A 27,408-nucleotide genomic window follows, 5' to 3' on the forward strand; every position below is an offset into this window, starting at 1 on the left:
TTTTACCACAAATCTAATATACCCCTTAACTCTTTTTTGAGTACGGGTATAATTACAGCAAGATATGAAGTTAGCGATTTGTATACTAATGGAACCCTTGACTTACGTCAGTTCTTCCAAAGGCTTGAAATGCAAGCCGGTAAACAAAGAATCAGCCAACTCAAAGTGGCACCGTGGGAAAATATCTTTGAATACATTTCAATAGATAATTTTAAAAATATGGGCAATAAAATATTGAGAACATTAAGAGTAGCGATACTCAACCCGGTGACCCTAATAACAAATATTAAAGAAAAAGAAGCAATCTTGTCTACACTACATGATGATCCAATACAAGGAGGACACACAGGCATATCTAAAACGTTAGCAAAGATAAGAAGACATTACTACTGGAAAAACATGACACGTCATATAACCAAGTACGTACGTAATTGTCCAAAATGCCAAGTATCAAAAATAGTTAAACATACTAAAACCCCTCTTACCATTACAGAGTCACCAATAAGTGTATTCGACCGAGTACTAGTCGACACGATTGGACCATTACCAAAATCTGACAATGGCAATGAATATGCAATCACCCTAGTATGTGATTTGTCAAAATACCTAGTAGCCTAGAGGTGGAAAAACATCGATGTTTGGAGACATCGATGTTTTTCGATGTTTTAGTGAAAAACATCGATGAAACATCGATGTTTTGCAAGATAACAAAAAAAATTTTAAAAAATACATACAATACTGCAAAGCATATGATTAAAATTATAAAAAATAACAGTTTTATTTCATTTGAGATCAAAATCCATTCAGAACAATATACAAAAAAAAAGGTAATTTTCCCAGATTTTAAAACAAGTCCTGATTCTTGTTTAGAAATAATAACTGGTCCACCACTTCCGGCTTAAGGCGACTACGACGTTCGGAAATAATTTGTCCAGCCTTGCTGAACATCCTCTCTGACTCGCAGGATGTTGCCGGGATGCAAAAATATTTTCGGGCTGCAGCTTTAAATGGCATCATGCCGCCTGTATTCATCCACTAAAAATGTAACTATGAATTTAAAAGTATTTCAATTGAAATATTAGTATTACCTTCCAATATAAGAGAGGATCAGTTTCCTTGGGCTCGTTAAGGTTTGTTGTCTTAAAGTCATAATGGCATCCGCGCGAGTTGATTTAACTTTAACCTTTACTTTGTTTTGCAGAAAAGAAAATGTTGGATTCGATGGAGGTTCGGATAGTGTTTGAAGTTCCTGTGGAGTTTTCGACAAGAAATTATCAATTTCCTTCTCCAAAGCAGTAGCTGCTTGATCTGCATTCGTAATCGTTAAAAATCCCTCCTTTTTAAAGCGTGGATCAATTATTGTTGCTATTTGAGCAACAGTTCGTGTTTCGTAGTGAAGGAACCTTGTGTTTAAACGAGTACATAAGAATTTTAAGGCACTCAGAACTTCTACAGTTTTTAGTTTCGATTTTAAGTTGTTCAGCTTTTGCTGTATTTCGCAAGTAAGTGGAATAACCAGAGATATGGTTACATACTTGCTGCCGGAAATTGCGACAGTTGCTTCTTGGAACGGAGAAAGAATTCAGCTAATTCCTTCATAATATCAATTTCCTCTACGGAAAATGGTAGTGGCGCCTTAGGCAAACTAAGCAAGACGGTTGATAATGTGTCGTAGTATAAGAGCCTTTTAACCATGGCGACGCACTGTTCCAACGAGTAGCCACTTCTTGAATTAAACCCATCGGATTTTCAACATCCTGTGCCTGTTTAAATTTTGCCATTCCAATCAGGCTGCGTTTCATAAAAGTAACAATAGCTTTACATTTCGACAAAACTGGATCAAGAATGTCTATTTTAGCACATCTTGAATAAGCAAGTTAAGTGTATGGGCAAAACAAGGGAAATGTGTAATTCCGAGACGCTCACAAGCCTTTTTCATCGAAGCGTCATTGTCTGTCACAATGCAAACAACTTTCTCCCTAGACCCCACTCTCTAAAACCACTCGAATCGATTCTGCGATATTGGCAGCCGTGTGGTTAGTTTGGTTTATCAGAGTCGTTGTGGACAGTACGGCTGAATTTAGCTGGAATTCCGAATTTATAAAATGGCAAGTTATGGTTAATAGCCCTCATTTGCCATGGACGTCCATCCGTCGGCTGTGATCGCCACATTTTCCACGCAATCCAAGGCAAATTTAAGTTTTGTTTTCAAATCTGCATATGCGTTTGGAATCGCTACGTTACGGAGATGGGTTTTGCTTGGTAACTTGTAGCGGGGGTCCATTTCTGCTAACAACTCACGAAATCCTCTATCATTGACAACACTAAACGGTTGCACGTCAATTGCGATCATTCGCAATCATTGAGTATTCACGTTTGCTTTTCAAAGGTCCAGCCTCACAGTTTTCCTTTGAAGTTCCTATGATATAGAAATAATATATTTATTAATATTTTATGCATACATATGTATGTATGTGTGTGCATGTGAAAAAGCACATGTGCGTTTACTCTATTGTTGAATAACGTGAATAACTTACTCTTAAGATTTTTTTCCATCGCTCAATAATTGCACACTGCACAGGCTACTTCCAATCCAAACGAAGACAATTTATAAGCTATATATAAAAGAGGGTTTTAATATAAATAACAAATAGCTCCATTAACGACATACATTTTGCGCTTAATCGTCTTCTCTCTTTATGTTTTCTTTCATAGACGGAAAAAACATAACAACAAAACAATGATGTTACGACAAAAAACATCGATGCTTATAAAAATTTTAAAAACATCGATGCATCGATGGTCTCAAAGATGTTTTTCCACCTCTAACTCCAGTGTGTTGGCGAGGATCGGGGTGGCGTCGGCCGTGGGTACGACAGGGCGGCGGTCGGTGCATCGTGGGTTATCGTCCTGATTTCCGGGCCCGCGTTGAGGGGCTCTGTGGATATCAGTTCAATTATGGGCTCCGACCAGCGTGGGGTTAGCGTGGCTGTTTCCCGTGTTGCTGGGCTGTCGGATGGTGGCTGCCGTTGTCCTTGTTCGATGCTGGTGGTCGGCTTTGAGGGTGTCCGTGTGTTCAATTCTTCCGTTGCGGATTCTGTGCGTGCTTGCTCTGTTGCTTGTCTTCGATCTGGGCTTCCTGTGTCGAGCGTCGGGTTCAAGTGTGTTTGTCTCGTGTTTGAGATCCTCGTGGTTTGTTTGGGATGCGTGTTCCCTGTTGTGGGCCTAGGACGCGGTTGCTCCGTAGTGACCGTGGGACTCGTTTTCCCGATTGCTTGGTTGCTGTTTGCTGGTGTTGACCTTGGATTCGTGTTCTCCGCAATGTGCCGTTGCTTCGTATTCGTTACGATTGGTTTGGGTGTCAAGTGCTTCGTTGCGTTATTGGGTTCCGTGAGCGTTGTGGTAGGTCGTGGACGTGGGTTCGTTGCGATTTGTTGAAGTTTCTGGTATCGAGGTTCGGCGTCTTGTACGTGGATGGTTGTAAGCACGGGTTCAGTGGGCATGGGGTGACGGTCTCGTAGCTGTAGCAGCGTGGAGCCTCATTGGATCGTCGTTTCGGTGGCACCTAGGAAGTCCATGTCGACAATGACTTGTCCCAACTTGTTTGGCAGGACCAGGAGCGGGATTTGAACCTCTCGTTGATCCAGCTTAATGTGCGCCAGTAGAACTTGTGAGATCTCTCTGACCGAGCCATCGGCCAGGCGTATGCGGACGAATGCATCTTGCAGGTTGGTGTTGTTGTCTAGTTGTCGGGCGAGGTTTGCGCTGATAAAGCTTCTGGAAGCCCCGGTGTCGATTGTGGCTTCCGTATCCCCCTATGCTTACCATCGCCACTATCCGGACGTTGCTTACGTGTAGAGAGTTATTTAGTCGCGGGTTGCAGGAGGCGTCGTTCCCGGCTGATCCCGTGTCAGTTGGGGACGCATGTCGTTTCCCGACGTATTCTGGCGGCAGCAATCGACGGTCCGTGTGCGGCGTTTGCCACATTCCCAGCAGAATAGGATCGAGGGACTATGGCAGTCGTATGCCGCATGCCCGGCTTCACCACACCGGCGACAGGCGGTGCGTGGGTTGGCGATGGGGTCGTGATCATGCGAGGTGCTATATCGGGATTCGTCGTACTGTTTGGTTGAGCTGGCGGTCACCCTGGTGTGTCTGTCGACTCCCAATGTGGTCTCCGAAATGGCGTCCATTGCGAGTCACTGTTCCTCTGCTCTGTAGCTGGCCTTGGGTATCTTGGCGTGTTCCGCGGGGGTGCGAAAGTGGTCGGAATGGTCCGCTCTGGGATGCTCTCGAACTCTGTGGCCAACAGTGTGAGCTGTGCTAAGCTTTGTAGTTCGTGTCGGCGCACGTACATCTGATATGCTGGCAGCGCGTTGTCGTAGATCCTGTTCAGTTCCTTGGCTGCGTCGTACCTGGAGAGGTGCATGAGTAGACGTATCTCGATGAGGAAATCTTTGAACAGTTACCCCGCCACTTGCTTGCGGGCTCCGGTCTTCCAATTGTTCAAAAGAAGAACGTTAAGAATTCCTGGCGGAAATTTTCCCATGAGGAAATTTGTAGGCGGCTGGTGCGGAACCAACGACTGGCACGGTCTGTGAGAAGTTCGGCCATGGCCCGCGGCAGATGGTTTGTGTCCACCCCATACGAGAGCGCGCGTTCTTCGAGCAGTTCGATTAATGATAGAGGGTCATCCTGGCCGTCAAACTGGATTCCCCACTTTCGGATGCGTTCCGGGTCCAGGAGTAGTGGGTGACTTGGAAGCGAGAGCGTGAGGCTGGTTTGGCATAGTGCATCTCGAACTCTTCTAGGCGAACCCAGGCTTCTTGCGCGAGTGGCCCGGCGACTACTGCGGCAAATTTCTTTCGGCGTTCATCGACCGTTCCTTCGCTGCCGAATCCAAATTCTTCGGCGAGGACTTCTAGTTCGTCCCGACGGAGTTTGTGGATCCAGCCGGTGCTGACCCCTGGATTGGAAAAGTGTCCCGCATGGTATGCCTCCTCTGGTTGTTCATCGTCGTGATGTTCCATGTTGATTTCTGTTGATTTTTGGCAATGAGTCACTGTTAAACGGCACTTTTAGGATCGGCACTGCGTATACTTTCGCGTTTGTTTTCGCGCCCGGATTATGTAAGTGCGCGGACTTGTTATTGATTCAATTTTCTTTTTGATGGCAGTGGGTCTTTAATCCACGAAGTCCCTGATTTCGGTTTTCTTGAAGTTTCCACGAAAAATCCTTTAAAGTCCCTGCTCGGACGCCACTTGTAATGTCCTATCTCAGGCTGAGGTATGCATCAGTCTGTCCAGGGTCCTGCTACGGCTGGTGGACTCGCTGCCTACGATGGCTGCCTTTTTCTTCATGCAAGGCAGTGCCTTCCATTTTCCCATGAATGTCTTACAGATATCTTATTTCTACTCCAGAATGTGGGAAGGGTTCTTACATAAATATATATTGCCGAATTATAGTCTGCGCGTGCAGACGGGCTGATCGGTAACAGAAGGTTACCTAATCATTAGCCCTGCAGTCAGTGTCCAATACTCCTGGTAAGGAAAGTCGGAGACTACTGACTGGCGCGCGCATGTGGGGGGTCTGCCCGGTAATCGAGGGTTACCTAAGCAATCGCCTCCCAACAAGTGTCCAATGTCCCAGGTAAGGTGATCGGTGTGCACCGGTACCGTGGGAAAGGAATTTCGTTGGCATTATTGCGTAAGCCCCTTGTGCTGGTCTCCTGTCTTTTGGCGTGTGCTGAGTTTGCATTTTTTCTGGGTGTTGATCGCTTCACCTGGGAGTAGCGTTGGCTGCGTCGCATGCTTGTGACGAACCATGGAATCCATGGTTCGTTACAAGATGTAGTCTTCTTTCCATCGCGTACAGAAGATATGGAGTAAGTAAGTAACGCAATTGACGCAAGATCAGGCATGTTACGCTAGGTTCAGGAAACGAAAAGAGAGGGCCACGAACTGGCCCATCCAGATCGGCAGAGCTCTCTGTAATTGAAGCTAATGTTGTAGGATTAAAAATGCCCAAAATGTGGCCTGAATTGTCAGTGATACGTAAGTAATTGTAAGCAATAGTCCAATATTGGGATGGACTTAGTGCAAGCAGAGCACGAAGTCCAGCGTGAAGTTTCTGCTTATTAGCATTGATGAACGCTAAGGTGATGGTGCGCCGAACTAACGAAGATTGAGAATGTGTTCCATAAATCAAAAGAGGGGGCTTGTTCAAGTGAATTCGACGAGACCAACGAGAAGGAAGACCATCCGGATTCTGACCGTTTGATTTCATGCAGCTACTGGCACGATAAGTCTCAATGCTGACGTTGCAGAATCCGTCAATTTCACACTCAGAGTTTAGAGCGGGTCTTGATAAAGGAAGTTTAGGACCAGGTAGTCCGGAGGGGTCGTTGGGCTGTTCTTCTGTAGACAAGGCATGAACTGATCGCCTGCAGGGGCGCGTCGACGACTGAATGTTCAAGCACGAGAGTATTGGTTCTTCAGTAGCCGGTTCCGAAGCTAGTTCCAACGGTGCTGGGTCATCGCTGCCAATGTCGAACTTCAAATGTAGTTCCTTGTAACCTGTCGTCAATTGAGCAGCTGACAAAGCTGGTTTCTACAAAATCGTATTGTACTCCTCCTGAGAACGGGAGCTGGATTCCGAGACATCCATGCATACGTCGCGAAAATGATTTTCTGCATCAACAGACTGCTCTACCCGCTCATCTGTTGTCAACTGCAGCATTTGCCCCACAGATAAGCATGTGGCAGGCTTCTTTGTATCCGCAGATGGCGATTGCACAAGGCATAGAACGAGTGCCGGATTCCTCCGTGGTGGAAGCTGTCTGCCAACAATATTAGCAATAATAGTTTTTGCTGAAACTGTAGAGGGAGGAGGCAGGTGAGGGTTGAGACGAGAGATTTCAAGCCGAATCGAAGCATTCAGCGGCATGAAACCACAATTAAACTTTTCGCACAATCTAATGTGATTATTGTCGTAATCCAACTCTTGGAGCTCGTTGTGCAGGGTTTTAAAAGTGTCCCGCAGCTCCTCGATCTCCTCAAGCCATACAACTAGCGTAAAATAATCACGCAGCGATATCTCACTCTCCAAAATAGCCTTCATCCTTTCCAATTCTTTTATTAATGATTGTACTTTCAGTCGCAGGAAAGTCACCCTGTTTTTAGCAGCGGCTACTGCAATGTCGTTTCCAGCATCGGTTCCCATAGCAAGGGCAGAGTTAGAAACGTTTCTATCGGGAAGATGACCGAAAAGAGCACCTATGTGGTCGATGAAACGGGTTGAGACAGCAGGCAAACGAACGAACGGAACTTGAGGGTAGTTTCGATATTAAATTGTAGTTTGTAATTTGCACTACCGAATTGTTTATTGCACAAATCACGTCGGGGTCACCAAATGTTGAGCTAGCGAGCTTTTTCACTAGCTGTTGAATTTAGATTAAATTAAGAAGCCGAGCGATTCAATATACTTTATGTGTGTACAGTTTATTTGTTAAGTAGGCGAAATATGGGATGCGTAGGTGTAGCGAAATAAAGCGAGAGGTGCCGGTTGATCAAATCAAAGCGAGAATTGAAGACGCAGGGTCTGTTCAATATGCGAGAGAAGTGAGTGATTGATCAAGACGGTAGAACGTGAGTGCGATAATGATGACGATCAATTAAAGACTAAAAGAGGGCAGGCGGACCGAATTGCCCGTGCCCTAATGCAAGCGAGAGAGAGAACGAACGAAGCGATAGAAGCTCGGCTGCCGCTGAGCCGAGCACGAGAGATAGATAGAGAGAGAGAATGCGAAAGAACAGCATAGATGATGCAGCTGAAGTAGCAAATGAAAAAGGAGATATAAAGAGGCGAAAGAACGGCCGCTGCCGTGAGTAATTATAATCGGTTACAATATATATATATGCAGTGGGCAATGCAAATAGAAAACAAAGGTGAGATTACGTTAATTTGCTCCACTGGCTATTTTGAGAAATTTATTGGGGAATTTCAGGCCGGTAAACCAGACTGTTTTCTTCTTTGGTTTCCATCTGCCTGCGAGCAGAACTTCTCAGTCAGTCACAAATAAACATTGCAAATGAACGAACTCAACGGCTACCTTTTTTCTGTTAAAATATAAATTTCCACGGCATTGGTCAAACTCTGTTCAACAGAAATTTTCTTGATTAACATTGATATTGCCATAATATCTGAAATTTGGATCAAAAATAATGCCATGTGTAGTTAAATTTCAACTTTATCTGTAAAGAGCGGGAGAATGGTTACGGAGGTATTGGAATTTATATAAGGAAAAATATACAATTTAAAATTTTGAAATGCAATACAAGTCTTGAAGTCATAGGTCTAAGTACAGAAAAGTACTTGGAATGATTTTGAACATCAAAATTTCCTTAAGCAAATTGCAGACATACCCAACACTAACTCTCGTGAGCATACTGTAGTATGCACATATCCAATACCCACTGTACCAAGTGTACTTAAGGGGAACACACTGTAACCCTTTGTTGCAGTGTTTATGTAATTAAAAGTCCCAGACACAACTTGAGCTATCGTATTACGATCGGCCAAGAATGTCTCGAGCGACATAAGTGCAGCGACAACATATTCCCATGACTTGACGGCACATGCATACACACATACATATACATCTTCCCTCGCGCCCTCGCTGTCAGCAGCGCTGGGCATATACACACATACATATACATGCATAAACATTAAATACATAAATGCGAACGCTCCGCTGCCGACGCTCCGTTGCCGGCGTTCCTGGCAGCGCAGCTACGCTGGCTTTAGCCAAGTAGATTCTAAGATATATTTCATGTGAAGATTCGAATAAAGCAAACGAAAGAGAACGGATGTTCTCTTTCAAAGAATTACAATTAATGAATACTGTTTCTACATGGTGACCGTGACAGTGAAAAAAAAAACTAACTAAAATAAAACGCAAGTGCAAGTGTTAAATGGGCTGCCTAAGTTGGAATGGAATATAATATTTCAAAGACTGTGAAAATGAGCATTGAACGTGTCTTTGGAGAACAACGGCCCACCGAGAAAATGTAAAAGTGGATGCTTTGGTGTGGATTCTTTTCACGCAAAAGGAAAATCGAAAAACAAAAAAAAATACAATTGTTGCAAATACAATTATTAACAAAAAAAAAAATACAATACAACTACAATGCCCTGTGCGATGACCGGCACCGGCCCCGCCTGAGCCCATAGGCCCAGGACAGCTGCAGCTGTAAATATAAGCGTGAGAGGCCTGTCGCCCCTTGCGCCATCGCTGGACCAAACTGGAGACGGATCTCATCAACGCTGCTCCTATCGAGCAAAGGGACAAGCCAAGCCTACAGGAGGCTCTGGAGGCTTGTCCAACCGATGGACCACGCCCACTCACAATAGCTGAGTACCGGGCATGGCAGCAGCAGCAACAGCAGCCTAAACCAAAAAAGAAGCGGGGAGGAAAAAAAAGTAAAACTCCTCCGCCAACGGCGTTTAGCCAAGGAAATGATGCGCGCCGCAACGGAAGAAGACGTGAAACAAATCCACATGCAGGAACTAGCCAGGATTAATGCAGAACTTCGCATTGGTGCGGAAAAACGTAAATAAGGCTGCATTAATGCAAATGCCTTCATTTACCAATAATATAATATAGTTTTAAAACCACAAGTAGATGCGCGAAAACGCTGCTTGTAAAACACTAACAAATTTTTTAATGATAGGCTATAACCACTAAGCAAGTGGTATAGTGCTATAACTAACAACATATGGCTGATATAGAAATTATATAGAGCAAACAAATGTAAATCAGCCATATGCCCTAAACTTTTCTTACTTAACATTTTCATAAAAAAACAAAAAAAATTTTTTCTTAACATTTCCAAAATAAAATCCAATTTCAAATTAAATTTCAACTACGAATTTCAAACCCGATTAGCGGAAATATACAACCATGGGCTGGTTTGGTTCTGACGACAGTCAGACGAAAGACAATACGGCCAATGTGGTCAATAATGTAAAAATTATTGATCACACAGATGGTATACAAGCCTTGTTTGTATTACTTCTAATACTGACCATAGTCAGTACGCTACAATTTTTGCTAACATTATATGTTAAGCACAACAAAATAATAAAGAAAAGATATATGAGTAGAGCTATAAATCTAGATAGGGTCTAATTTATCATGACTACTTAAAAAATAATAGAAGAAGTCTACAATAGGGACCCAAATTTTTGAAATAGAATTCTACAATTGGTCTCAACGACCCCTAGGAGCATACTAGATCTCGAATATATGTACCTGGATGCATTTCAACTAGAATTCTCACCCTTAATACATTGTTCAAAAACACAAAAAGCAATTGTGTTAACTACCATTCCAGGTATCGCGGTAAAATCAGTAATAAATGAGCATTCCATTCTAGGCAGGTTCATCGACTTCGTAATATTTAAATCTTAAATTCGAGAATTTTGGTTAATGATGTCAGATTGTCTTCCATTCGGAATGAACAACATAGAAACACCACATGGCCTGGCTTACGATCTGCGCTAAAGTCTGTAGTCTTAGAGCAGAGTTCGATAAGTCCTATAAATGCTTAACGCAAAACAGACCTACTCAAAATAGTACGGTCATTAAACATGTAACCAACCTAGTAGAAATCTACAATGAGATCAGAGAGCTTTTTCTAACAAAAAAACAAAGACTTGACGATATACATTGGTTTCAAGCAACAGACATTTTCAAACGTCTAAGAGAACGATTGGTTACCGTTAAAGAAAAGCTCAATTTGGACATACATATACCAACAATTCTCAACACAGCAGCGACATATATACCAGCTGTAGAATCGGGATCAAGGCCAAAAAGCCCCAGGCCCCCGAATATCAAAAATATTAGCATAATATCGGAAGACGATTCTCGATCAAATCGATCGAACCTTCCAATAAACGACGACACCTCGTCAACTAATGCAGCATCGAGCAACCAACATAATCAAACCGTCACAATGGCAGACGAAACTGTAGCCCAACGGGCATATATCAAAGATATTTCGCACGTCATCCCAGAGTTTAATGGGCAAAAACTGCATTTACAACGCTTTATTACAGCAGTCAAATTAGTCAATCTAACGAAAGGACCATACGAAACTCTAGCTGTAGAGGTCATCAAATCTAAAGTTGTAGGGACCTTCTACTACAAAATCCAGGATGAAACCACCATAAACGCAATAATAAAGAAATGGCAAGACACAATTGTCGGTGAATCATCAGATGTCGTAAAGGCTAAAATTGCAAAAATTTGCCAAAAAGGGAAGACATCGGCCCAATTTACAAACAGAAATCGATAATTTACGAAAGCTCCTTGAAGCTTCGTACATCGATGAAGGTCTACCTTCAGAACATGCTGATAAATTCAGCACAAAAGAAGCCATTAGCACAATGGTTAAAAATTGTGAGCATGGTAGACTAAAGACCATTCTTGAGGCAGGTAATTTCTTGACAATGAACGATGCCGCTTAAAGTGGAAAAACATCCGATGAGACCATCGATGTTTTTAAAATTTTTAAAAAGCATCGATGTTTTTTGTCTAAACATCGATGTTTTTTTGTTATGTTTTTGCCGTCTCTATGAAAGAAAAACATAAAGAGAGAAGAAGATTAAGCGCAAAATGTATGTCGTTAATGGAGCTATTTGTTATTTATATTAAAACCCTCTTTTATATATAGCTTATAAATTGTCTTCGTTTGGATTGGAAGTAGCCTGTGCAGTGTGCAATTATTGAGCGATGGAAAAAAATCTTAAGAGTAAGTTATTCACGTTATTCAACAATAGAGTAAACGCACATGTGCTTTTTCACATGCACACACATACATACATATGTATGCATAAAATATTAATAAATATATTATTTCTATATCATAGGAACTTCAAAGGAAAACTGTGAGGCTGGACCTTTGAAAAGCAAACGTGAATACTCAATGATTGCGAATGATCGCAATTGACGTGCAACCGTTTAGTGTTGTCAATGATAGAGGATTTCGTGAGTTGTTAGCAGAAATGGACCCCCGCTACAAGTTACCAAGCAAAACCCATCTCCGTAACGTAGCGATTCCAAACGCATATGCAGATTTGAAAACAAAACTTAAATTTGCCTTGGATTGCGTGGAAAATGTGGCGATCACAGCCGACGGATGGACGTCCATGGCAAATGAGGGCTACTTAACCATAACTTGCCATTTTATAAATTCGGAATTCCAGCTAAATTCAGCCGTACTGTCCACAACGACTCTGATAAACCAAACTAACCACACGGCTGCCAATATCGCAGAATCGATTCGAGTGGTTTTAGTAGAGTGGGGTCTAGTGGAGAAAGTTGTTTGCATTGTGACAGACAATGACGCTTCGAAGAAAAAGGCTTGTGAGCGTCTCGGAATTACACATTTCCCTTGTTTTGCCCATACACTTAACTTGCTGATTCAAGATGTGCTAAAAATAGACATTCTTGATCCAGTTTTGTCGAAATGTAAAGCTATTGTTACTTTTATGAAACGCAGCCCTATTGGAATGGCAAAATTTAAACAGGCACAGGATGTTGAAAATCCGATGGGTTTAATTCAAGAAGTGGCTACTCGTTGGAACAGTGCGTTCGCCATGGTTAAAGGGCTCTTAGATACTAACGACACATTATCAACCGTCTTGCTTAGTTTGCCTAAGGCGCCACTACCATTTTCCGTAGAGGAAATTGATATTATGAAGGAATTAGCTGAACTCCTTTTTCCGTTCCAAGAAGCAACTGTCGCAATTTCCGGCAGCAAGTATGTAACCATATCTCTGGTTATTCCACTTACTTGCGAAATACAGCAAAAGCTGAACAACTTAAAATCGAAACTAAAAACTGTAGAAGTTCTAAGTGCCTTAAAATTCTTATGTACTCGTTTAAACACAAGGTTCCTTCACTACGAAACACGAACTGTTGCTCAAATAGCAACAATAATTGAAACACGCTTTAAAAAGGAGGGATTTTTAACGATTACGAATGCAGATCAAGCAGCTACTGCTTTGGAGACGGAAATTGATAATTTCTTGTCGAAAACTCCACAGGAACTTCAAACACTATCCGAACCTTCACCGAATCCAACATTTTCTTTTCTGCAAAACAAAGTAAAGGTTAAAGTTAAATCAACTCGCGCGGATGCCATTATGACTTTAGGACAACATCTGGAAAACCTTAACGAGCCCAAGGAAACTGATCCTCTCTTATATTGGAAGGTAATACTAATATTTCAATTGAAATACTTTTAAATTCATAGTTACATTTTTAGTGGATGAATACAGGCGTCATGATGCCATTTAAAGCTGCAGCCCGAAAATATTTTTGCGTCCCGGCAACATCCTGCGAGTCAGAGAGGATGTTCAGCAAGGCTGGACAAATTATTTCCGAACGTCGTAGTCGCCTTAAGCCGGAAGTGGTGGACCAGTTATTATTTCTAAACAAGAATCATGACTTGTTTTAAAATCTGGGAAAATTACCTTTTTTTTTGTATATTGTTCTGAATGGATTTTGATCTCAAATGAAATAAAACTGTTATTTTTTATAATTTTAATCATATGCTTTGCAGTATTGTATGTACTTTTTAAAATTTTTTTTGTTATCTTGCAAAACATCGATGTTTCATCGATGTTTTTCACTAAAACATCGAAAACATCGATGTCTCCAAACATCGATGTTTTTCCACCTCTACCAGGAACGCCGGCAGCGGAGCGTCGGCAGCGGAGCGTCGGCAGCGGAGCGTTCGCATTTATGTATTTAATGTTTATGCATGTATATATGTGTGTATATGCCCAGCGCTGCTGACAGCGAGGGCGCGAGGGAAGATGTATATGTATGTGTGTATGCATGTGCCGGGAATATGTTGACGCTGCACTTATGTCGCTCGAGACATTCTTGGCCGATCGTAATACGATAGCTCAGTTGTGTCTGGGACTTTTAATTACATAAACACTGCAACAAAGGGTTACAGTGTGTTCCCCTTAAGTACACTTGGTACAGTGGGTATTGAATATGTGCATACTACATCTCCTTCCTTTTGAAAAATAACGTATTATATTGGAGTTATTTTATAAAAGTTATTATTTATAAAAATTATTGTCATAGAGTTGTAATAGTAATATGTATTAAGTATAGGAGTTTAATATAATTGAAAAGAAATTTTCTTTGCGTAAATACATATATCTGATTAAAGATTTCCCAAAATAAAATGGTTCACTTTTTTCTTCCTTTTTTAATTTATTTTGTATTAAAATATGTTTTATGAAAATATATATTTTTTTTATTTGTCAATAATAAACGAATTTTCTTTGGTTGATCAGGCCATTATTTTTTCATGTTTCCCTAAATAGTTTTAGTCTATCCTTATTAACTTTTTGTCTTTTATTTTTATTTTCTATTATTATGTTGTTGTTATATTCTATTTGAACTACTGTAAATGGTGAACACCATACATATCTACTGTCTAGTTTATGTCATACTTCGTTTCTTAAAAGAACTATTGGCCCTATTGATACTTTAAAGTCATTTATGTTTTTATCGTATTCTAATTTTCTTTTTTGCTTTTTGCTTTCCAGCATTGTTCTGGCTCTTTTATATGCTGTTTCTAGCCTAAACTTAGATTCTTTAGCGTAGTCTTCTATATTGTATAGAGGTTCTATTCTATCTATGGTATTAAAATGTTGTAGTAAATTGGATTTTTTACTAAAAACTAGTTCGTAAGGACAGTAATTATGTGTCATTGATGGTGTAGTGTTGTAACAATATACGAATCATTGAAGCCATACGTCCCAATCAGTTTTATCTACTGATATATATGAACGTATGTATTCGTTGAATGTTCTGTGGCTTCGCTCAACCGTTCCTAGAGTCTGGTGATGGTGTACTGTTGATGTTATGTTGTCTATTTTTAGATATTTGCACAAATGATTGATTATAAAATGCTTATATTCTGTACCCATATCCGTTATGAACGTCTTCATAGGACCGTACTTTAGAATAAATGATTCAAATATAGCTTTAGCAACTGTATTAGCGCTTTTGTTAGCTATAGGTATGGCTACTATAGAGGTGGAAAAACATCGATGAGACCATCGATGCATCGATGTTTTTAAAATTTTTATAAGCATCGATGTTTTTTGTCTAAACATCGATGTTTTTTTGTTATGTTTTTGCCGTCTCTATGAAAGAAAAACATAAAGAGAGAAGAAGATTAAGCGCAAAATGTATGTCGTTAATGGAGCTATTTGTTATTTATATTAAAACCCTCTTTTATATATAGCTTATAAATTGTCTTCGTTTGGATTGGAAGTAGCCTGTGCAGTGTGCAATTATTGAGCGATGGAAAAAAAATCTTAAGAGTAAGTTATTCACGTTATTCAACAATAGAGTAAACGCACATGTGCTTTTTCACATGCACACACATACATACATATGTATGCATAAAATATTAATAAATATATTATTTCTATATCATAGGAACTTCAAAGGAAAACTGTGAGGCTGGACCTTTGAAAAGCAAACGTGAATAATACAATTGACGTGCAACCGTTTAGTGTTGTCAATGATAGAGGATTTCGTGAGTTGTTAGCAGAAATGGACCCCCGCTACAAGTTACCAAGCAAAACCCATCTCCGTAACGTAGCGATTCCAAACGCATATGCAGATTTGAAAACAAAACTTAAATTTGCCTTGGATTGCGTGGAAAATGTGGCGATCACAGCCGACGGATGGACGTCCATGGCAAATGAGGGCTACTTAACCATAACTTGCCATTTTATAAATTCGGAATTCCAGCTAAATTCAGCCGTACTGTCCACAACGACTCTGATAAACCAAACTAACCACACGGCTGCCAATATCGCAGAATCGATTCGAGTGGTTTTAGTAGAGTGGGGTCTAGTGGAGAAAGTTGTTTGCATTGTGACAGACAATGACGCTTCGATGAAAAAGGCTTGTGAGCGTCTCGGAATTACACATTTCCTTGTTTTGCCCATACACTTAACTTGCTGATTCAAGATGTGCTAAAAATAGACATTCTTGATCCAGTTTTGTCGAAATGTAAAGCTATTGTTACTTTTATGAAACGCAGCCCTATTGGAATGGCAAAATTTAAACAGGCACAGGATGTTGAAAATCCGATGGGTTTAATTCAAGAAGTGGCTACTCGTTGGAACAGTGCGTTCGCCATGGTTAAAAGGCTCTTAGATACTAACGACACATTATCAACCGTCTTGCTTAGTTTGCCTAAGGCGCCACTACCATTTTCCGTAGAGGAAATTGATATTATGAAGGAATTAGCTGAACTCCTTTCTCCGTTCCAAGAAGCAACTGTCGCAATTTCCGGCAGCAAGTATGTAACCATATCTCTGGTTATTCCACTTACTTGCGAAATACAGCAAAAGCTGAACAACTTAAAATCGAAACTAAAAACTGTAGAAGTTCTGAGTGCCTTAAAATTCTTATGTACTCGTTTAAACACAAGGTTCCTTCACTACGAAACACGAACTGTTGCTCAAATAGCAACAATAATTGATCCACGCTTTAAAAAGGAGGGATTTTTAACGATTACGAATGCAGATCAAGCAGCTACTGCTTTGGAGAAGGAAATTGATAATTTCTTGTCGAAAACTCCACAGGAACTTCAAACACTATCCGAACCTCCACCGAATCCAACATTTTCTTTTCTGCAAAACAAAGTAAAGGTTAAAGTTAAATCAACTCGCGCGGATGCCATTATGACTTTAAGACAACATCTGGAAAACCTTAACGAGCCCAAGGAAACTGATCCTCTCTTATATTGGAAGGTAATACTAATATTTCAATTGAAATACTTTTAAATTCATAGTTACATTTTTAGTGGATGAATACAGGCGGCATGATGCCATTTAAAGCTGCAGCCCGAAAATATTTTTGCATCCCGGCAACATCCTGCGAGTCAGAGAGGATGTTCAGCAAGGCTGGACAAATTATTTCCGAACGTCGTAGTCGCCTTAAGCCGGAAGTGGTGGACCAGTTATTATTTCTAAACAAGAATCAGGACTTGTTTTAAAATCTGGGAAAATTACCTTTTTTTTTTGTATATTGTTCTGAATGGATTTTGATCTCAAATGAAATAAAACTGTTATTTTTTATAATTTTAATCATATGCTTTCCAGTATTTTAAAAAATTTTTTTTGTTATCTTGCAAAACATCGATGTTTCATCGATGTTTTTCACTAAAACATCGAAAACATCGATGTCTCCAAACATCGATGTTTTTCCACCTCTACTAGGTGGAACATTTGGGTTCGACATATTGGCTTCCGTCTTTTTCTTACTCTGTGCTCGCGTCAATAATGAATGCGCAACTGTAGGAGCTCGATGATTTGAACCAGAAGGCTGCAGGTCAGAGGTCAAACTTTCCAGAGATGCACTCACTCACACGGGGCAGACTTTAGGTATCCCCGCTTGGGAGGAAAAGCAAGCTCTATGAAACTCGTGACCACAGCTAGAAACTAGCAATTGGGCTTGAAGGAAATTCCTTCCGAGCAAATCAAACAGATCTTTCCCGTGTCTTGCAATGTGGACAAATTCTCAGTACTTCGAGCGAGGGGCATAACTAATGGTTTTTTTTTTTTTCTTTTTTTTTGCCTATCTATGGTATGACTAATAGGAATACAAATATATGGTAATAATGAACAAAATAAAAACGGTAAACGCTTAACAAAAGAGATATAAAACAATCAAAAAGTCTATAATTTGGGTGCCATGCAATCGGTTGCCGTTACTGTCCTCTACATCAATCTTGTCCTATATCCGTCCCTGGGAAAGTTATGTACCTCCACGGTATGTGCATCTACATGTGAGGATGGCTTGTCAATAACAAAGTATATTAACAACAACACATTCACGACTCACACCGAACATTTAATGAACTGATCTTACTATTACTATTACGAGTTTACGGATCACTGACGAAACCCACACGCACAGAATACAAAAAGGCAAACGGCAACAATTTGGTTCTGTCGATTTAAGGACTTCCGTGACACTAACACTCAAGTAAAACAGACTAGATACAAAAAAAATGATACAAACTACACACACGCCAACTCTATCAGTGTTAATTGTGAAAAGATGGGATGGCCACAGCTCAGTTGTTCGCGTAGAAACCAATAAACGACATCTAAATAACAAAAAATAAGTTAGCATTAAGTCCCCTTTTTGTTTGCAGTGTTAAAGCTCGGATAGCTAAAACTTATACTGCGATTCTAAGGGTACGGGTCTCGTGTACTTACTTAATGAGGGTCTACTCTTGTGGATAGGTAAATGTCAAACAGATGTTTCGTCAGATGTTATGGACGTATACTTTTACATTAATGAGATCGGGGCATACCGGATGGACCTGTCATTACAACAGCTTCGTGCCCCACCTTGGGCGTCAAATAATTATGATCTTTAATGCTGTGAATGCTAAATGTTAAATGTTAACCCGCTGTAATGGGCTACAAGCGCAAGCTGCTGGATAAGCTGCTTAAGCTATGTAGGAGAGGGAGTGGTAAGGAAAAGATATTATGAGGCAGTGAACGGCATAGGCCGGATATAGGGCATGAGAGGGCTGAAAATTACAATAGGTACCTTTTAGTGGCAGTTATATGCCCACTTCATTCCTCTCCAACGTAGAAGCGCCTCGACGTCGGCTGTAACGAAATTAAAGCGAATACCTCGAAGAGAGCGCTACCACTCTCTCTCTGCACCTACTCTCATCCGTACCGATGCAGCGTCTTGCCCTCTCGCTTTCGCGATATACTTCCAAGCTACGCTATGCTTAGCTTGGCGGGATTTGTTGGTAAGGTGGATGAGGGAATGAAGGAATTAGATAGGAGAGGGAATAAAGGAATTAGATGGGAGAGGGAATAGCTGGATCGCTCTACAGCATTGCCTGACGCCTATACTCCTTCCCGCTTTACTTTCCCCTCCCTTTAATGTGAATTATAAGATCGCTTGCGCGGAAGGCGCTTAACTAACTACACTACACTAAAGGGCCGTTACGGCGTTTGCCTGATCTGTTGCGGCTGATGCTATTGTTGGTGCGTTCCTCTGTTGTTGGTGCGCAGACGCTGTTGTTGGTGCGTTGCCACTGTTGCTGGTGCGCAGACGCTGTGGTTGGCGCGCTGACGCTGTTGTTGGATGGGAACTACTGCTTTTGCTTCTGCTTGGGCGCGCTGACGCTGTTGATGGCTGAGAGCTGCAGTTTTTGCTTCTGCTTGGGCGCGCTGGCGCAGTTGTTGGCTGAGAGCTGCTGCTTTTGCTTCTGCTTGGGCGTGCTTTGCCTGATGATGACAATAAGGCTAGCACGGCCGTTGCGATTAAAGCCGCTATATGCCGTTGCTGGCGGCCTAGCGCTGTCTGATGAAGCTGGGCAAGCGCGTCTAGCTGAACGCTCGGTTGTTTGCTGGCGCTGCCTGCTGATGGGCTGTTTTATTTTTATATTTCGCCCTTTCGTTTGCTTTCACTGGATTAAATTTTTTCGAGCGCGCACTACTATACTGTCTCAATACTCCTCGGGAACTGCCCCTGCCTCATTCTCTCGTTCAAGCCGCGATCGAAACTCCATTCCAGACTCTCTCCGACCCGAGCCACTTTGGGGAAATTACCTCCCCTGTCCGTTACTTTCACTCAAAGGTCCGAGAGAGAAGTCCGCCTTCAGTTCCGTAAACCCATTCCGTAAACATACTTTTAGGCCGTCCAGATAAGCCACACTACAGTCCATCAGCCCGAACACAAGACACTGCACGAGGCAGTCCATCAGCCCGAAAACACGAGACACTGACTAAGCAATCCACCAGCGCACCAAACAACTACAAGCCAGAGTAACAATGTAAAAGAACTAAGTGAATGAAAATATAATGAATAAACCAAGAACAACCCAAAATCCAAACTCTCGCGTCATCATTTCTCCCTTGCCTACTGCTTTTCAAGCGAGCCCGCCACCTGAAGTCACCTGCAATCTACAAATTTTCTTGTAGCGGACCCTGGACCTCAGCCTGAGATAGGACCTCACAAAATTAATGCGTGTTTGAAAACATCTAATTTGTGGCGCTCTGTGAAAACACTTAGATTGACTACAAATGTACGTGTTCAATTGCAAAACGATGCTTCAGCAGATTTGTTTTCCAGAAAACTGTTAGACATTGATAATGGCATACTTCCCGTTGACAATTCTGGCTTCATAACGCTTCCAAATAATTTTTGCACTTTTGTCTCATCGAAGGAATACTTGATTCAGAGCGTGTTTCCAAATATTGTACAAAATTATAGAAACCATGACTGGTTGAGGGAAAGAGCAATTTTGGACGGAACAAATAAAGGTGTCCATGAGATCAACGCATCTATTTTAAATTCCATCCCAGGAGAAATGGTTGCGTATAAGTCGGTTGATACAATTATCAATCAAGATGATGTTGTAAATTATCCAGTCGAATTTCTAAATTCATTGAACTTACCTGGATTGCCGCCATACTATTTACAAGTAAAAGTTGGAGCCACCATAATAATGCTGCGGGATCTTAATCCACCACGACTTTGCAATGGTACAAGACTTGCTGTGAAAAAAGTTATGACTAATTTACTTGAAGAAACTATTTTGACTGGGAAATTTTGTGGTGAACGTGTCTAATTCCGAGAATTCCGATGATTCCGACTGATATGCCATTTTATTTCAAACAACTACAATTTCCGATACGTCTTGCTTTTGCTATGACTATTAATAAATCACAAGGACAGTCGTTGCAAATTTGTGGTTTAAATTAGGAGCATCCGGTATTTTCACATGGTCAACTGTATGTAGCGTGCTCACAAGTAGGCAAACCTTCGGCATTAATTACACTAGTCAACACGATTTTTCCTCAAGGAACAAAACGAACTTTTTCTTAAAGATTTGGGGCTTAGAAATGGTTTGATGATTTTTTTTTTTTTCTATGGCAGAACTTTTTTTTTAAGAATTTTTGAAAACTGGTATTTTTTTTTAAAGCTTTTTTTAGAGGTAGCGCTTGTTTTTTTCACATAGCTCTAGTATCTTACGTCTGGTTGTAAAGAACTTTGCTATTTTGAAAAGATAATTAAAATAGCTCATCATTTTTGCATTTCAATGGTTTATTTTCCAGACGGTAAGCTGTAATCACAAAGTGTTTGGGCTTAACTCACTTTGTGATTACAGCTTACCGTCTGGGAAATATAAACCATTGAAATGCAAAATGATGATTTTTGGGCGGTATTTTTTACGAAATTTTGACTTTAAAAACTCAGGAAAAGTCGAAAAAAAATTATATCCTGTGTCCTCTATTTTTTTGTGTATAGGTGCATTAATTTGGCGTCGTTCCAGGTATCGCTCATTAAAATCTATTGAGAGACTTTGGAGCTAAAATTCGTTAACCAAACCTAAAATATGAAAAAAATGAACAAAAAATACCTTTTCGATGGTTGCGGGCCCAAGGTATTAAGGTATTACACCTATGTATGTATGTATGTGTGAATACAAAAATAGACATTAAGAAAATTAAAATTGTAAAGTAATACATCTCGGCACCTTTCTTGGCCTTTTGCAGAATGTTTAGAATGCTCTAAAACATGAGGGGTAATAATAACCAATTTAACGACCGCACTTGTACACCAATGTAAATTGATATTTAGACACAAACTCATAAATTGTCTAGTTCTTAAGTGCACAGCCGAGAAATCTCTTAAAAAGGTCCCACGCTGACAGATGTCTGCGATGCGTTGGTCGCCGATGTCACACCAATTGTACACACATGTGTTATCTTATTTTGTTACCAGAGCTCCAGTGTGCTCACACACAAACACATACCACTGAGTTGGCACTAGGCCTAAGCCTAGTTTTGCTTCACAGTAGAGCTACCTAATGTCATACAATTTTAATAAAGATAAAGTTTTAATATTGAACTCAACAAATGTAGATGTCTTTTCTTTTAAGGCATTTAAAAAATATAAAGATACTTTGTCGGTAAAAACTCATAGAAAACCGCTTAATATTGAAGCTATTATTCTCCCAAAACTTATGAAAGCGTTACCAATAAAGTCTTTCAATATTGACAAATCTAAATGGAAATATTATGTGCTGCTAGACCCTGACTTTAATAAACCACGTAGGGTAGATGTAATAATCGGGGTAGATTTATATAGCCATATTGTAAATGAAGGAGTAGTTAAAATAGATGGACTACTTGGTCAAAATACAGAGTTCGGTTGGATCATATCCGGTTGGAACAAGTCGAAAGGTGACAAATTGATCGTGGCGACAACAATTGAAGTTGACGATTTAGAACGTTTCTGGGAAATGGAAACCGAAAATAATGACGTGGAAGAAGAGATTTGTGAGAAGCATTTTTTGGAAACCACTAGGAGAGATGAGAATGGAAGGTATGTGGTGAAAATACCTTTTCAAAAGAAAAGGATCTAGGTGATTCAAAGGCACAAGCCATGGCGCGATTTTACAGCTTAGAATGAAAACTAAGCAAAAATGTAAAATTAAAAGAAAATTATCAAAAATTCATGCATGAATATAAAAATGTAGGACACATGGTAGAGTCCAAAAAAGAGGGGAAATATTATTTACCCCATCAAGGAGTCATAAGAGATTCCAGTCTAACGAAAAAACTCAGAGTGGTTATTGATGCGTCAGCAAAAACTACAAATAATAAGAGTTTAAATGATATCATGTGGGTCGGACCAAGAGTCCAAAAAGATATCTTCGATATTATGGTTAAATGGGGTAAGTGGCCTTTTGTAATATCGGCGGACATTGAAAAAATGTATCGGCAAATTAATGTTGATGAAGAAGATCAATAGTATTTGCATATAATTTGGCGAGATACTCCAAACGACAAAGTGAAGGAGTATAAGCTAACAACCGTTACGTACGGTACAGCTTCAACACCCTACTTAGCTACTAGGGTGTTGGTTGCGATAGCAGATAACTGTAGATGTAGATGAAGTTACCCGGGAGTTTGAAAATGTTTGATTTAACTTAAAAAAGTGGATAACAAATGTCCCAGAAATTATAGAAGCCGTTATAGATAACGAAGAGAATAAGGTGTTAAGTATTGAGGAGAATGAATCCGTCAAAACATTAGCGCTTCAATGGGAGCCAGTTAAAGACGAGTTTAGGCTCAACTTCTATTATGAACCCATTAAGAGAGTTAACAAGAGAACAGTTTTATCTATATTTGCCAAGATGTATGACCCCTTAGGTTGGCTGTCTCCAGTCACAATTGTTGGAAAATTATTTATGCAAAAACTTTGGATATCAGACAAAGATTGGGATGAAGAACTATCAGATCAGGATCGCGAATGGAATTCGTTTAAAGATAATTTGACAAAATTGGAGAGAACTCGGATACCAAGATGGCTGAATTCTCAGCACAGCAATCCGATGCAAATCCATGGGTTTGCTGATGCATCCGAGAAAGCTTATGCTGCAGTAGTATATGCCAGGGTAGATGGTTCTTCAATTATAGTAGCCAGTAAAAGCAAAGTTAATCCGAAGAAAAATCGGAAAACTATTCCTAAGTTAGAACTTTGTGCAGCTCATCTTCTAGCAAAATTAATTCAACGTGTATAAAAAGCAGTTGGAAGTGAAGCAGAAAGTTATGCATGGAGTGATTCTATGATTACTCTAGCATGGATAAATAGTGGAAATAATAAAGATAAATTTATCAGGCGTCGAACTGACGACATTAGAAGCGTAAAAGAAATTAGATGGAGACATGTCAAATCTGAAGACAATTCAGCAGATGTAGCGTCAAGGGGCATTAGTGCAGATAAGCTGAAAGATTTTGAAATTTGGTGGAAGGGTCATCAATGGTTGGCTAAATCTAAGGAAAATTGGCCAAAAGAAAATAAAGTTGTTGGCAAAACGTTTTTAAACGATAAAGCTATGATGATTTAATTTAATTAATGATTTATTAGAGAAAAACTCATGCATGCACAAACTAGAAAGAGTTGTAACATATATATTAAGGTTTATTCAAACTAAAACCAACGAGAAGGAACGTGTGAGTCGCTTCTGGGGACGCTACTCTACTTATACCCGTACTCAGTCAGTATATACATTTTTAATCTTATAATTTTTTAGAATTTTAAAATAAAAATAAAAATTTTTAATTTTCATTTTTTTGCTACATCTGCTTCTACATCTACTTGTACAATGTATATTCTACATCTAACATGTTGATTGTTCATGTTCCATTTAGATTCTACATCTCCTCCGCTAGGGGTTGCTCGCGCACTGAACGCAGCAGAGTGTGCGAGCGAGAAGGAAAATGAGTTGCGTTGTCGTTGGCTGGAGGGGGCAGGGGAAGCAACTGAAAATTAATTTCTTCATTCTGGCTCTAGTTATGATCCGATCTCTCCATTCTCTATGCTACTGCGTTTTTAGGTTTAGCGTATCTGTAAAATTGTGGCTGCCACAGATTTTTGTCCTTTGTGTGGTCGGAAGGGGGTGGGGCGAAATTTTGAAATACACTTGTAGCAGCGTGATATCACATGAGTTTGGAAACCAAATTTGGTTGCCCTAGCTCTTATAGTCTCTGAGATCTAGGCGCTCATCGAGACAGACAGACACACGGACAGACAGACATGGCTGTATCGACTCGGCTATTGATGCTGATCAAGAATATATATACTTTATGGGGTCGGAAACGTTTCCTTCTCTGTGTTACACACATCCACTTTTACCACAAATCTAATATACCCCTTAACTTTTTTTTGAGTACCGGTATAAAAATAATAAAGAATTTCCTCCATATTTGACGGTCAACGAGATTAAGATCGCCAGAATATTAATACTGAAAAAACAACAAGCTATACAATTCAGTTCAGAAATAACTTGCCTAACTAATAAATAAAAAGAAATATAAATAAAAAGTAAAATATTAGGCTTGAATCCATTTTTAGATAGAGATGGGTTACTGCGACTTGGAGGTGGGTTACAAAACTCCAGCGCAGAATTTGGGGTTAGACATCCCTTGATTTTAAATAAATGTCACTTAACATCTTTAATTATAAACGAGAAGGAACGTGCGAGTCGCTTGTGGGGACGCGATTCTACTTATACCCGTACTCAGTCAGTATATACATTTTTGAGCTTATGATTTTTTAGACTTTTAGAATTCCAAAAAAAATTTACATTTTACATTTTTTTGCTACATCTGTTATCTACATCTACATATTCTCCGCTAGAGGTTGCTTGATTGTTGATTGTTCATGTTCCATTTAGATTCTACATCTTCTCCGCTAGGGGTTGCTCGCGCACTGGACGCGGCAGAGTGTGCGAGCGAGAAGGAAAATGAGTTGCGTTGTCGTTGGTTGAAGGGGGCAGGGGAAGCAACCGAAAATTAATTTCTTCATTCTGGCTATAGTTATGATTCGTTCTTTGTGGGGGCGGAAGGGGGCGGGGCGAAAATTTGAAATACACTTGCACCAGTGTGATATCACATAAGTCTGAAAACCAAACTTGGTTGCCCTAGCTCTTATAGTCTCTGAGATCTACGCGCTCAACAAGACGGACAGACAGACAGACAGACAGACGGACAAACAGACATGGCTATATCGACTCGGCTATTGATGCTGATCAAGAATATATATACTTTATGGGGTCGGAAACGTTTCCTTCTCTGGGTTACACACATCCACTTTTACCACAAATCTAATATACCCCTTAACTCTTTTTTGAGTACTGGTATAAAAAAGCGCGTAGAGAAACATTGCACGGTGGAATTAATTTGATGCGAAAATACATCTAACGAAAGTTTTGGATATTTGGGCTAAGGAATTGTTTAAAGCAAAAGCTTAGAGAGTGTGTTACCTGTGCTAGGTATCGGCAGAATACCGCAGAACACATTATGGGAAATCTGCCGAAACACAGAACAACGATGTCGCACCCATTCACAAATACAGGAGTAGACTTCGCCGGACCTTGCCATATCCGATGTTCTAGAAACCGTGGGCAGAAATCTTATAAAGGATATATTTCCGTATTGGTGTGCATGGCGACAAAGGCTATTCATCTGGAAGTTGTCAGCGATCTAACTGCAGATGCCTTTCTAGCTGCACTTAGAAGATTTTTCTCAAGAAGAGGAAAATGTGCAAAAATCTTTTCCGATAATGGAACAAATTTTGTGGGAGCTTCGCGCAAATTAGACGAAGAATACCAGAAAGCCGTTAAGGAAAATATTAAAGTAGTTCCAATATTAGAAAGAGAACAGATCGAGTGGCACTTTATCCCCCTGCAGTACCTCACTTTGGAGGTATTTGGGAAGCTGGTGTAAAATCAGTAAAATATCACTTAAAAGAGTGATTGCGGACAATAATTTAACCTAGGAGGAAATGCAACCCTATTATGTCAAATTGAAGCTATGCTGAATTCACGGCCGTTGTATACGATATTGACGACTTGGATATATTAACACCAGGTCATTTTATTATTGGAAGGCCAATATTTGTCCCCATTGAAACGATTACAGAGGAAAGAATTGGGAATCTGGATGGGTGGAAATTAATTCAGAAAATGAAAAAAGAATTCTTGATTAAATGGAAGGAAGTTTATTTACACACTCTGCAACAAAGGAATAAATGGAAAATAGGAATGCAGAATATTAAAAAAGGGCAAATTGTATTAATAAAAGATGAAAACTGTCACCAAGCCAGATGGCCTTTGGGAAAAAATAGATTTAATTAAAAGGCAAACTTCAGTGGTAGAGTCAACGGTAAATATTTTTAAAAGAACTACCGATGAAATAAATGTAAACGTCAGAAGTATGAACACGAGAGTAGAAAACATAACGGAGGATTTAAAGGAAAGTTAATATTTTTACAAGGAATCTATAAACTTCTTTATGGTATCTGTTTAGAGTGAGGGCGGCGCTGGCGGGGCAACAGCTCTGTGGGCATTCCAGCCACACCACTGTTAGCAATCCAGCTACGCAAGCTGTTGCCCTCGCTCTCGCTCTCACGCTTAGGAGCTTTTTTCCCCCGGTGACGCGCTCTCGAGCGCATATTCACCACGCTTGCGCTCCCGCTCCCGCCCACGCTCACGATCACGCTCCCGCTCTCGCCGCCGACAGCCCTCGGCAGCTGGAGTACAACCGATCGAGCTTCAATTCGCTTTTCCACCCAACGCAAAACGGACGGCTTTTGCTCGCGACATATACATATACATATACAGAACAAACCCCCGAAATATATATTTGAAGAACCCGGACTCTAAAGCCTTTTATCTTGGGACTCTCTGGTGGACACCCTGAGACGCCTCTTCGCTCAAACATTGGTCCTTCGAGCCGGATTTGCTG

At 40.4% G+C, this 27,408-nt stretch overlaps 1 protein-coding gene and 2 long non-coding RNA genes across 3 annotated transcripts; 2 read left to right on the plus strand and 1 right to left on the minus strand.

The window, feature by feature from the left end:
* Positions 1 to 2,140: 2,140 nt before the first annotated feature.
* On the minus strand, positions 2,141 to 2,716 carry LOC121405142. The gene is made up of 3 exons (XR_005968390.1): positions 2,672 to 2,716; positions 2,538 to 2,615; positions 2,141 to 2,419 (listed from the first exon to the last, which is right to left on the minus strand). It is a non-coding gene; the product is annotated as an uncharacterized LOC121405142 (long non-coding RNA).
* Positions 2,717 to 11,651: 8,935 nt separating this feature from the next.
* On the plus strand, positions 11,652 to 12,406 carry LOC121405121. Its single transcript, XR_005968381.1, has 3 exons — positions 11,652 to 11,682; positions 11,739 to 11,816; positions 11,935 to 12,406. It is a non-coding gene; the product is annotated as an uncharacterized LOC121405121 (long non-coding RNA).
* A 3,653-nt stretch (positions 12,407 to 16,059) lies between these two features.
* LOC121405135 lies at positions 16,060 to 17,113 on the plus strand. Its single transcript, XM_041595744.1, has 2 exons — positions 16,060 to 16,866; positions 16,920 to 17,113. Exons 1-2 carry the CDS (start codon positions 16,141 to 16,143, stop codon positions 17,109 to 17,111), a joined length of 918 nt encoding a protein of 305 aa, XP_041451678.1. The 5' UTR covers positions 16,060 to 16,140; the 3' UTR covers positions 17,112 to 17,113.
* The last annotated feature ends 10,295 nt before the right edge of the window (positions 17,114 to 27,408 follow it).

Source organism: Drosophila obscura, unplaced genomic scaffold (assembly GCF_018151105.1).
Source record: "Drosophila obscura isolate BZ-5 IFL unplaced genomic scaffold, ASM1815110v1 contig_75, whole genome shotgun sequence".
In the NCBI taxonomy this organism is placed as follows: Eukaryota; Metazoa; Arthropoda; class Insecta; order Diptera; family Drosophilidae; genus Drosophila; species Drosophila obscura.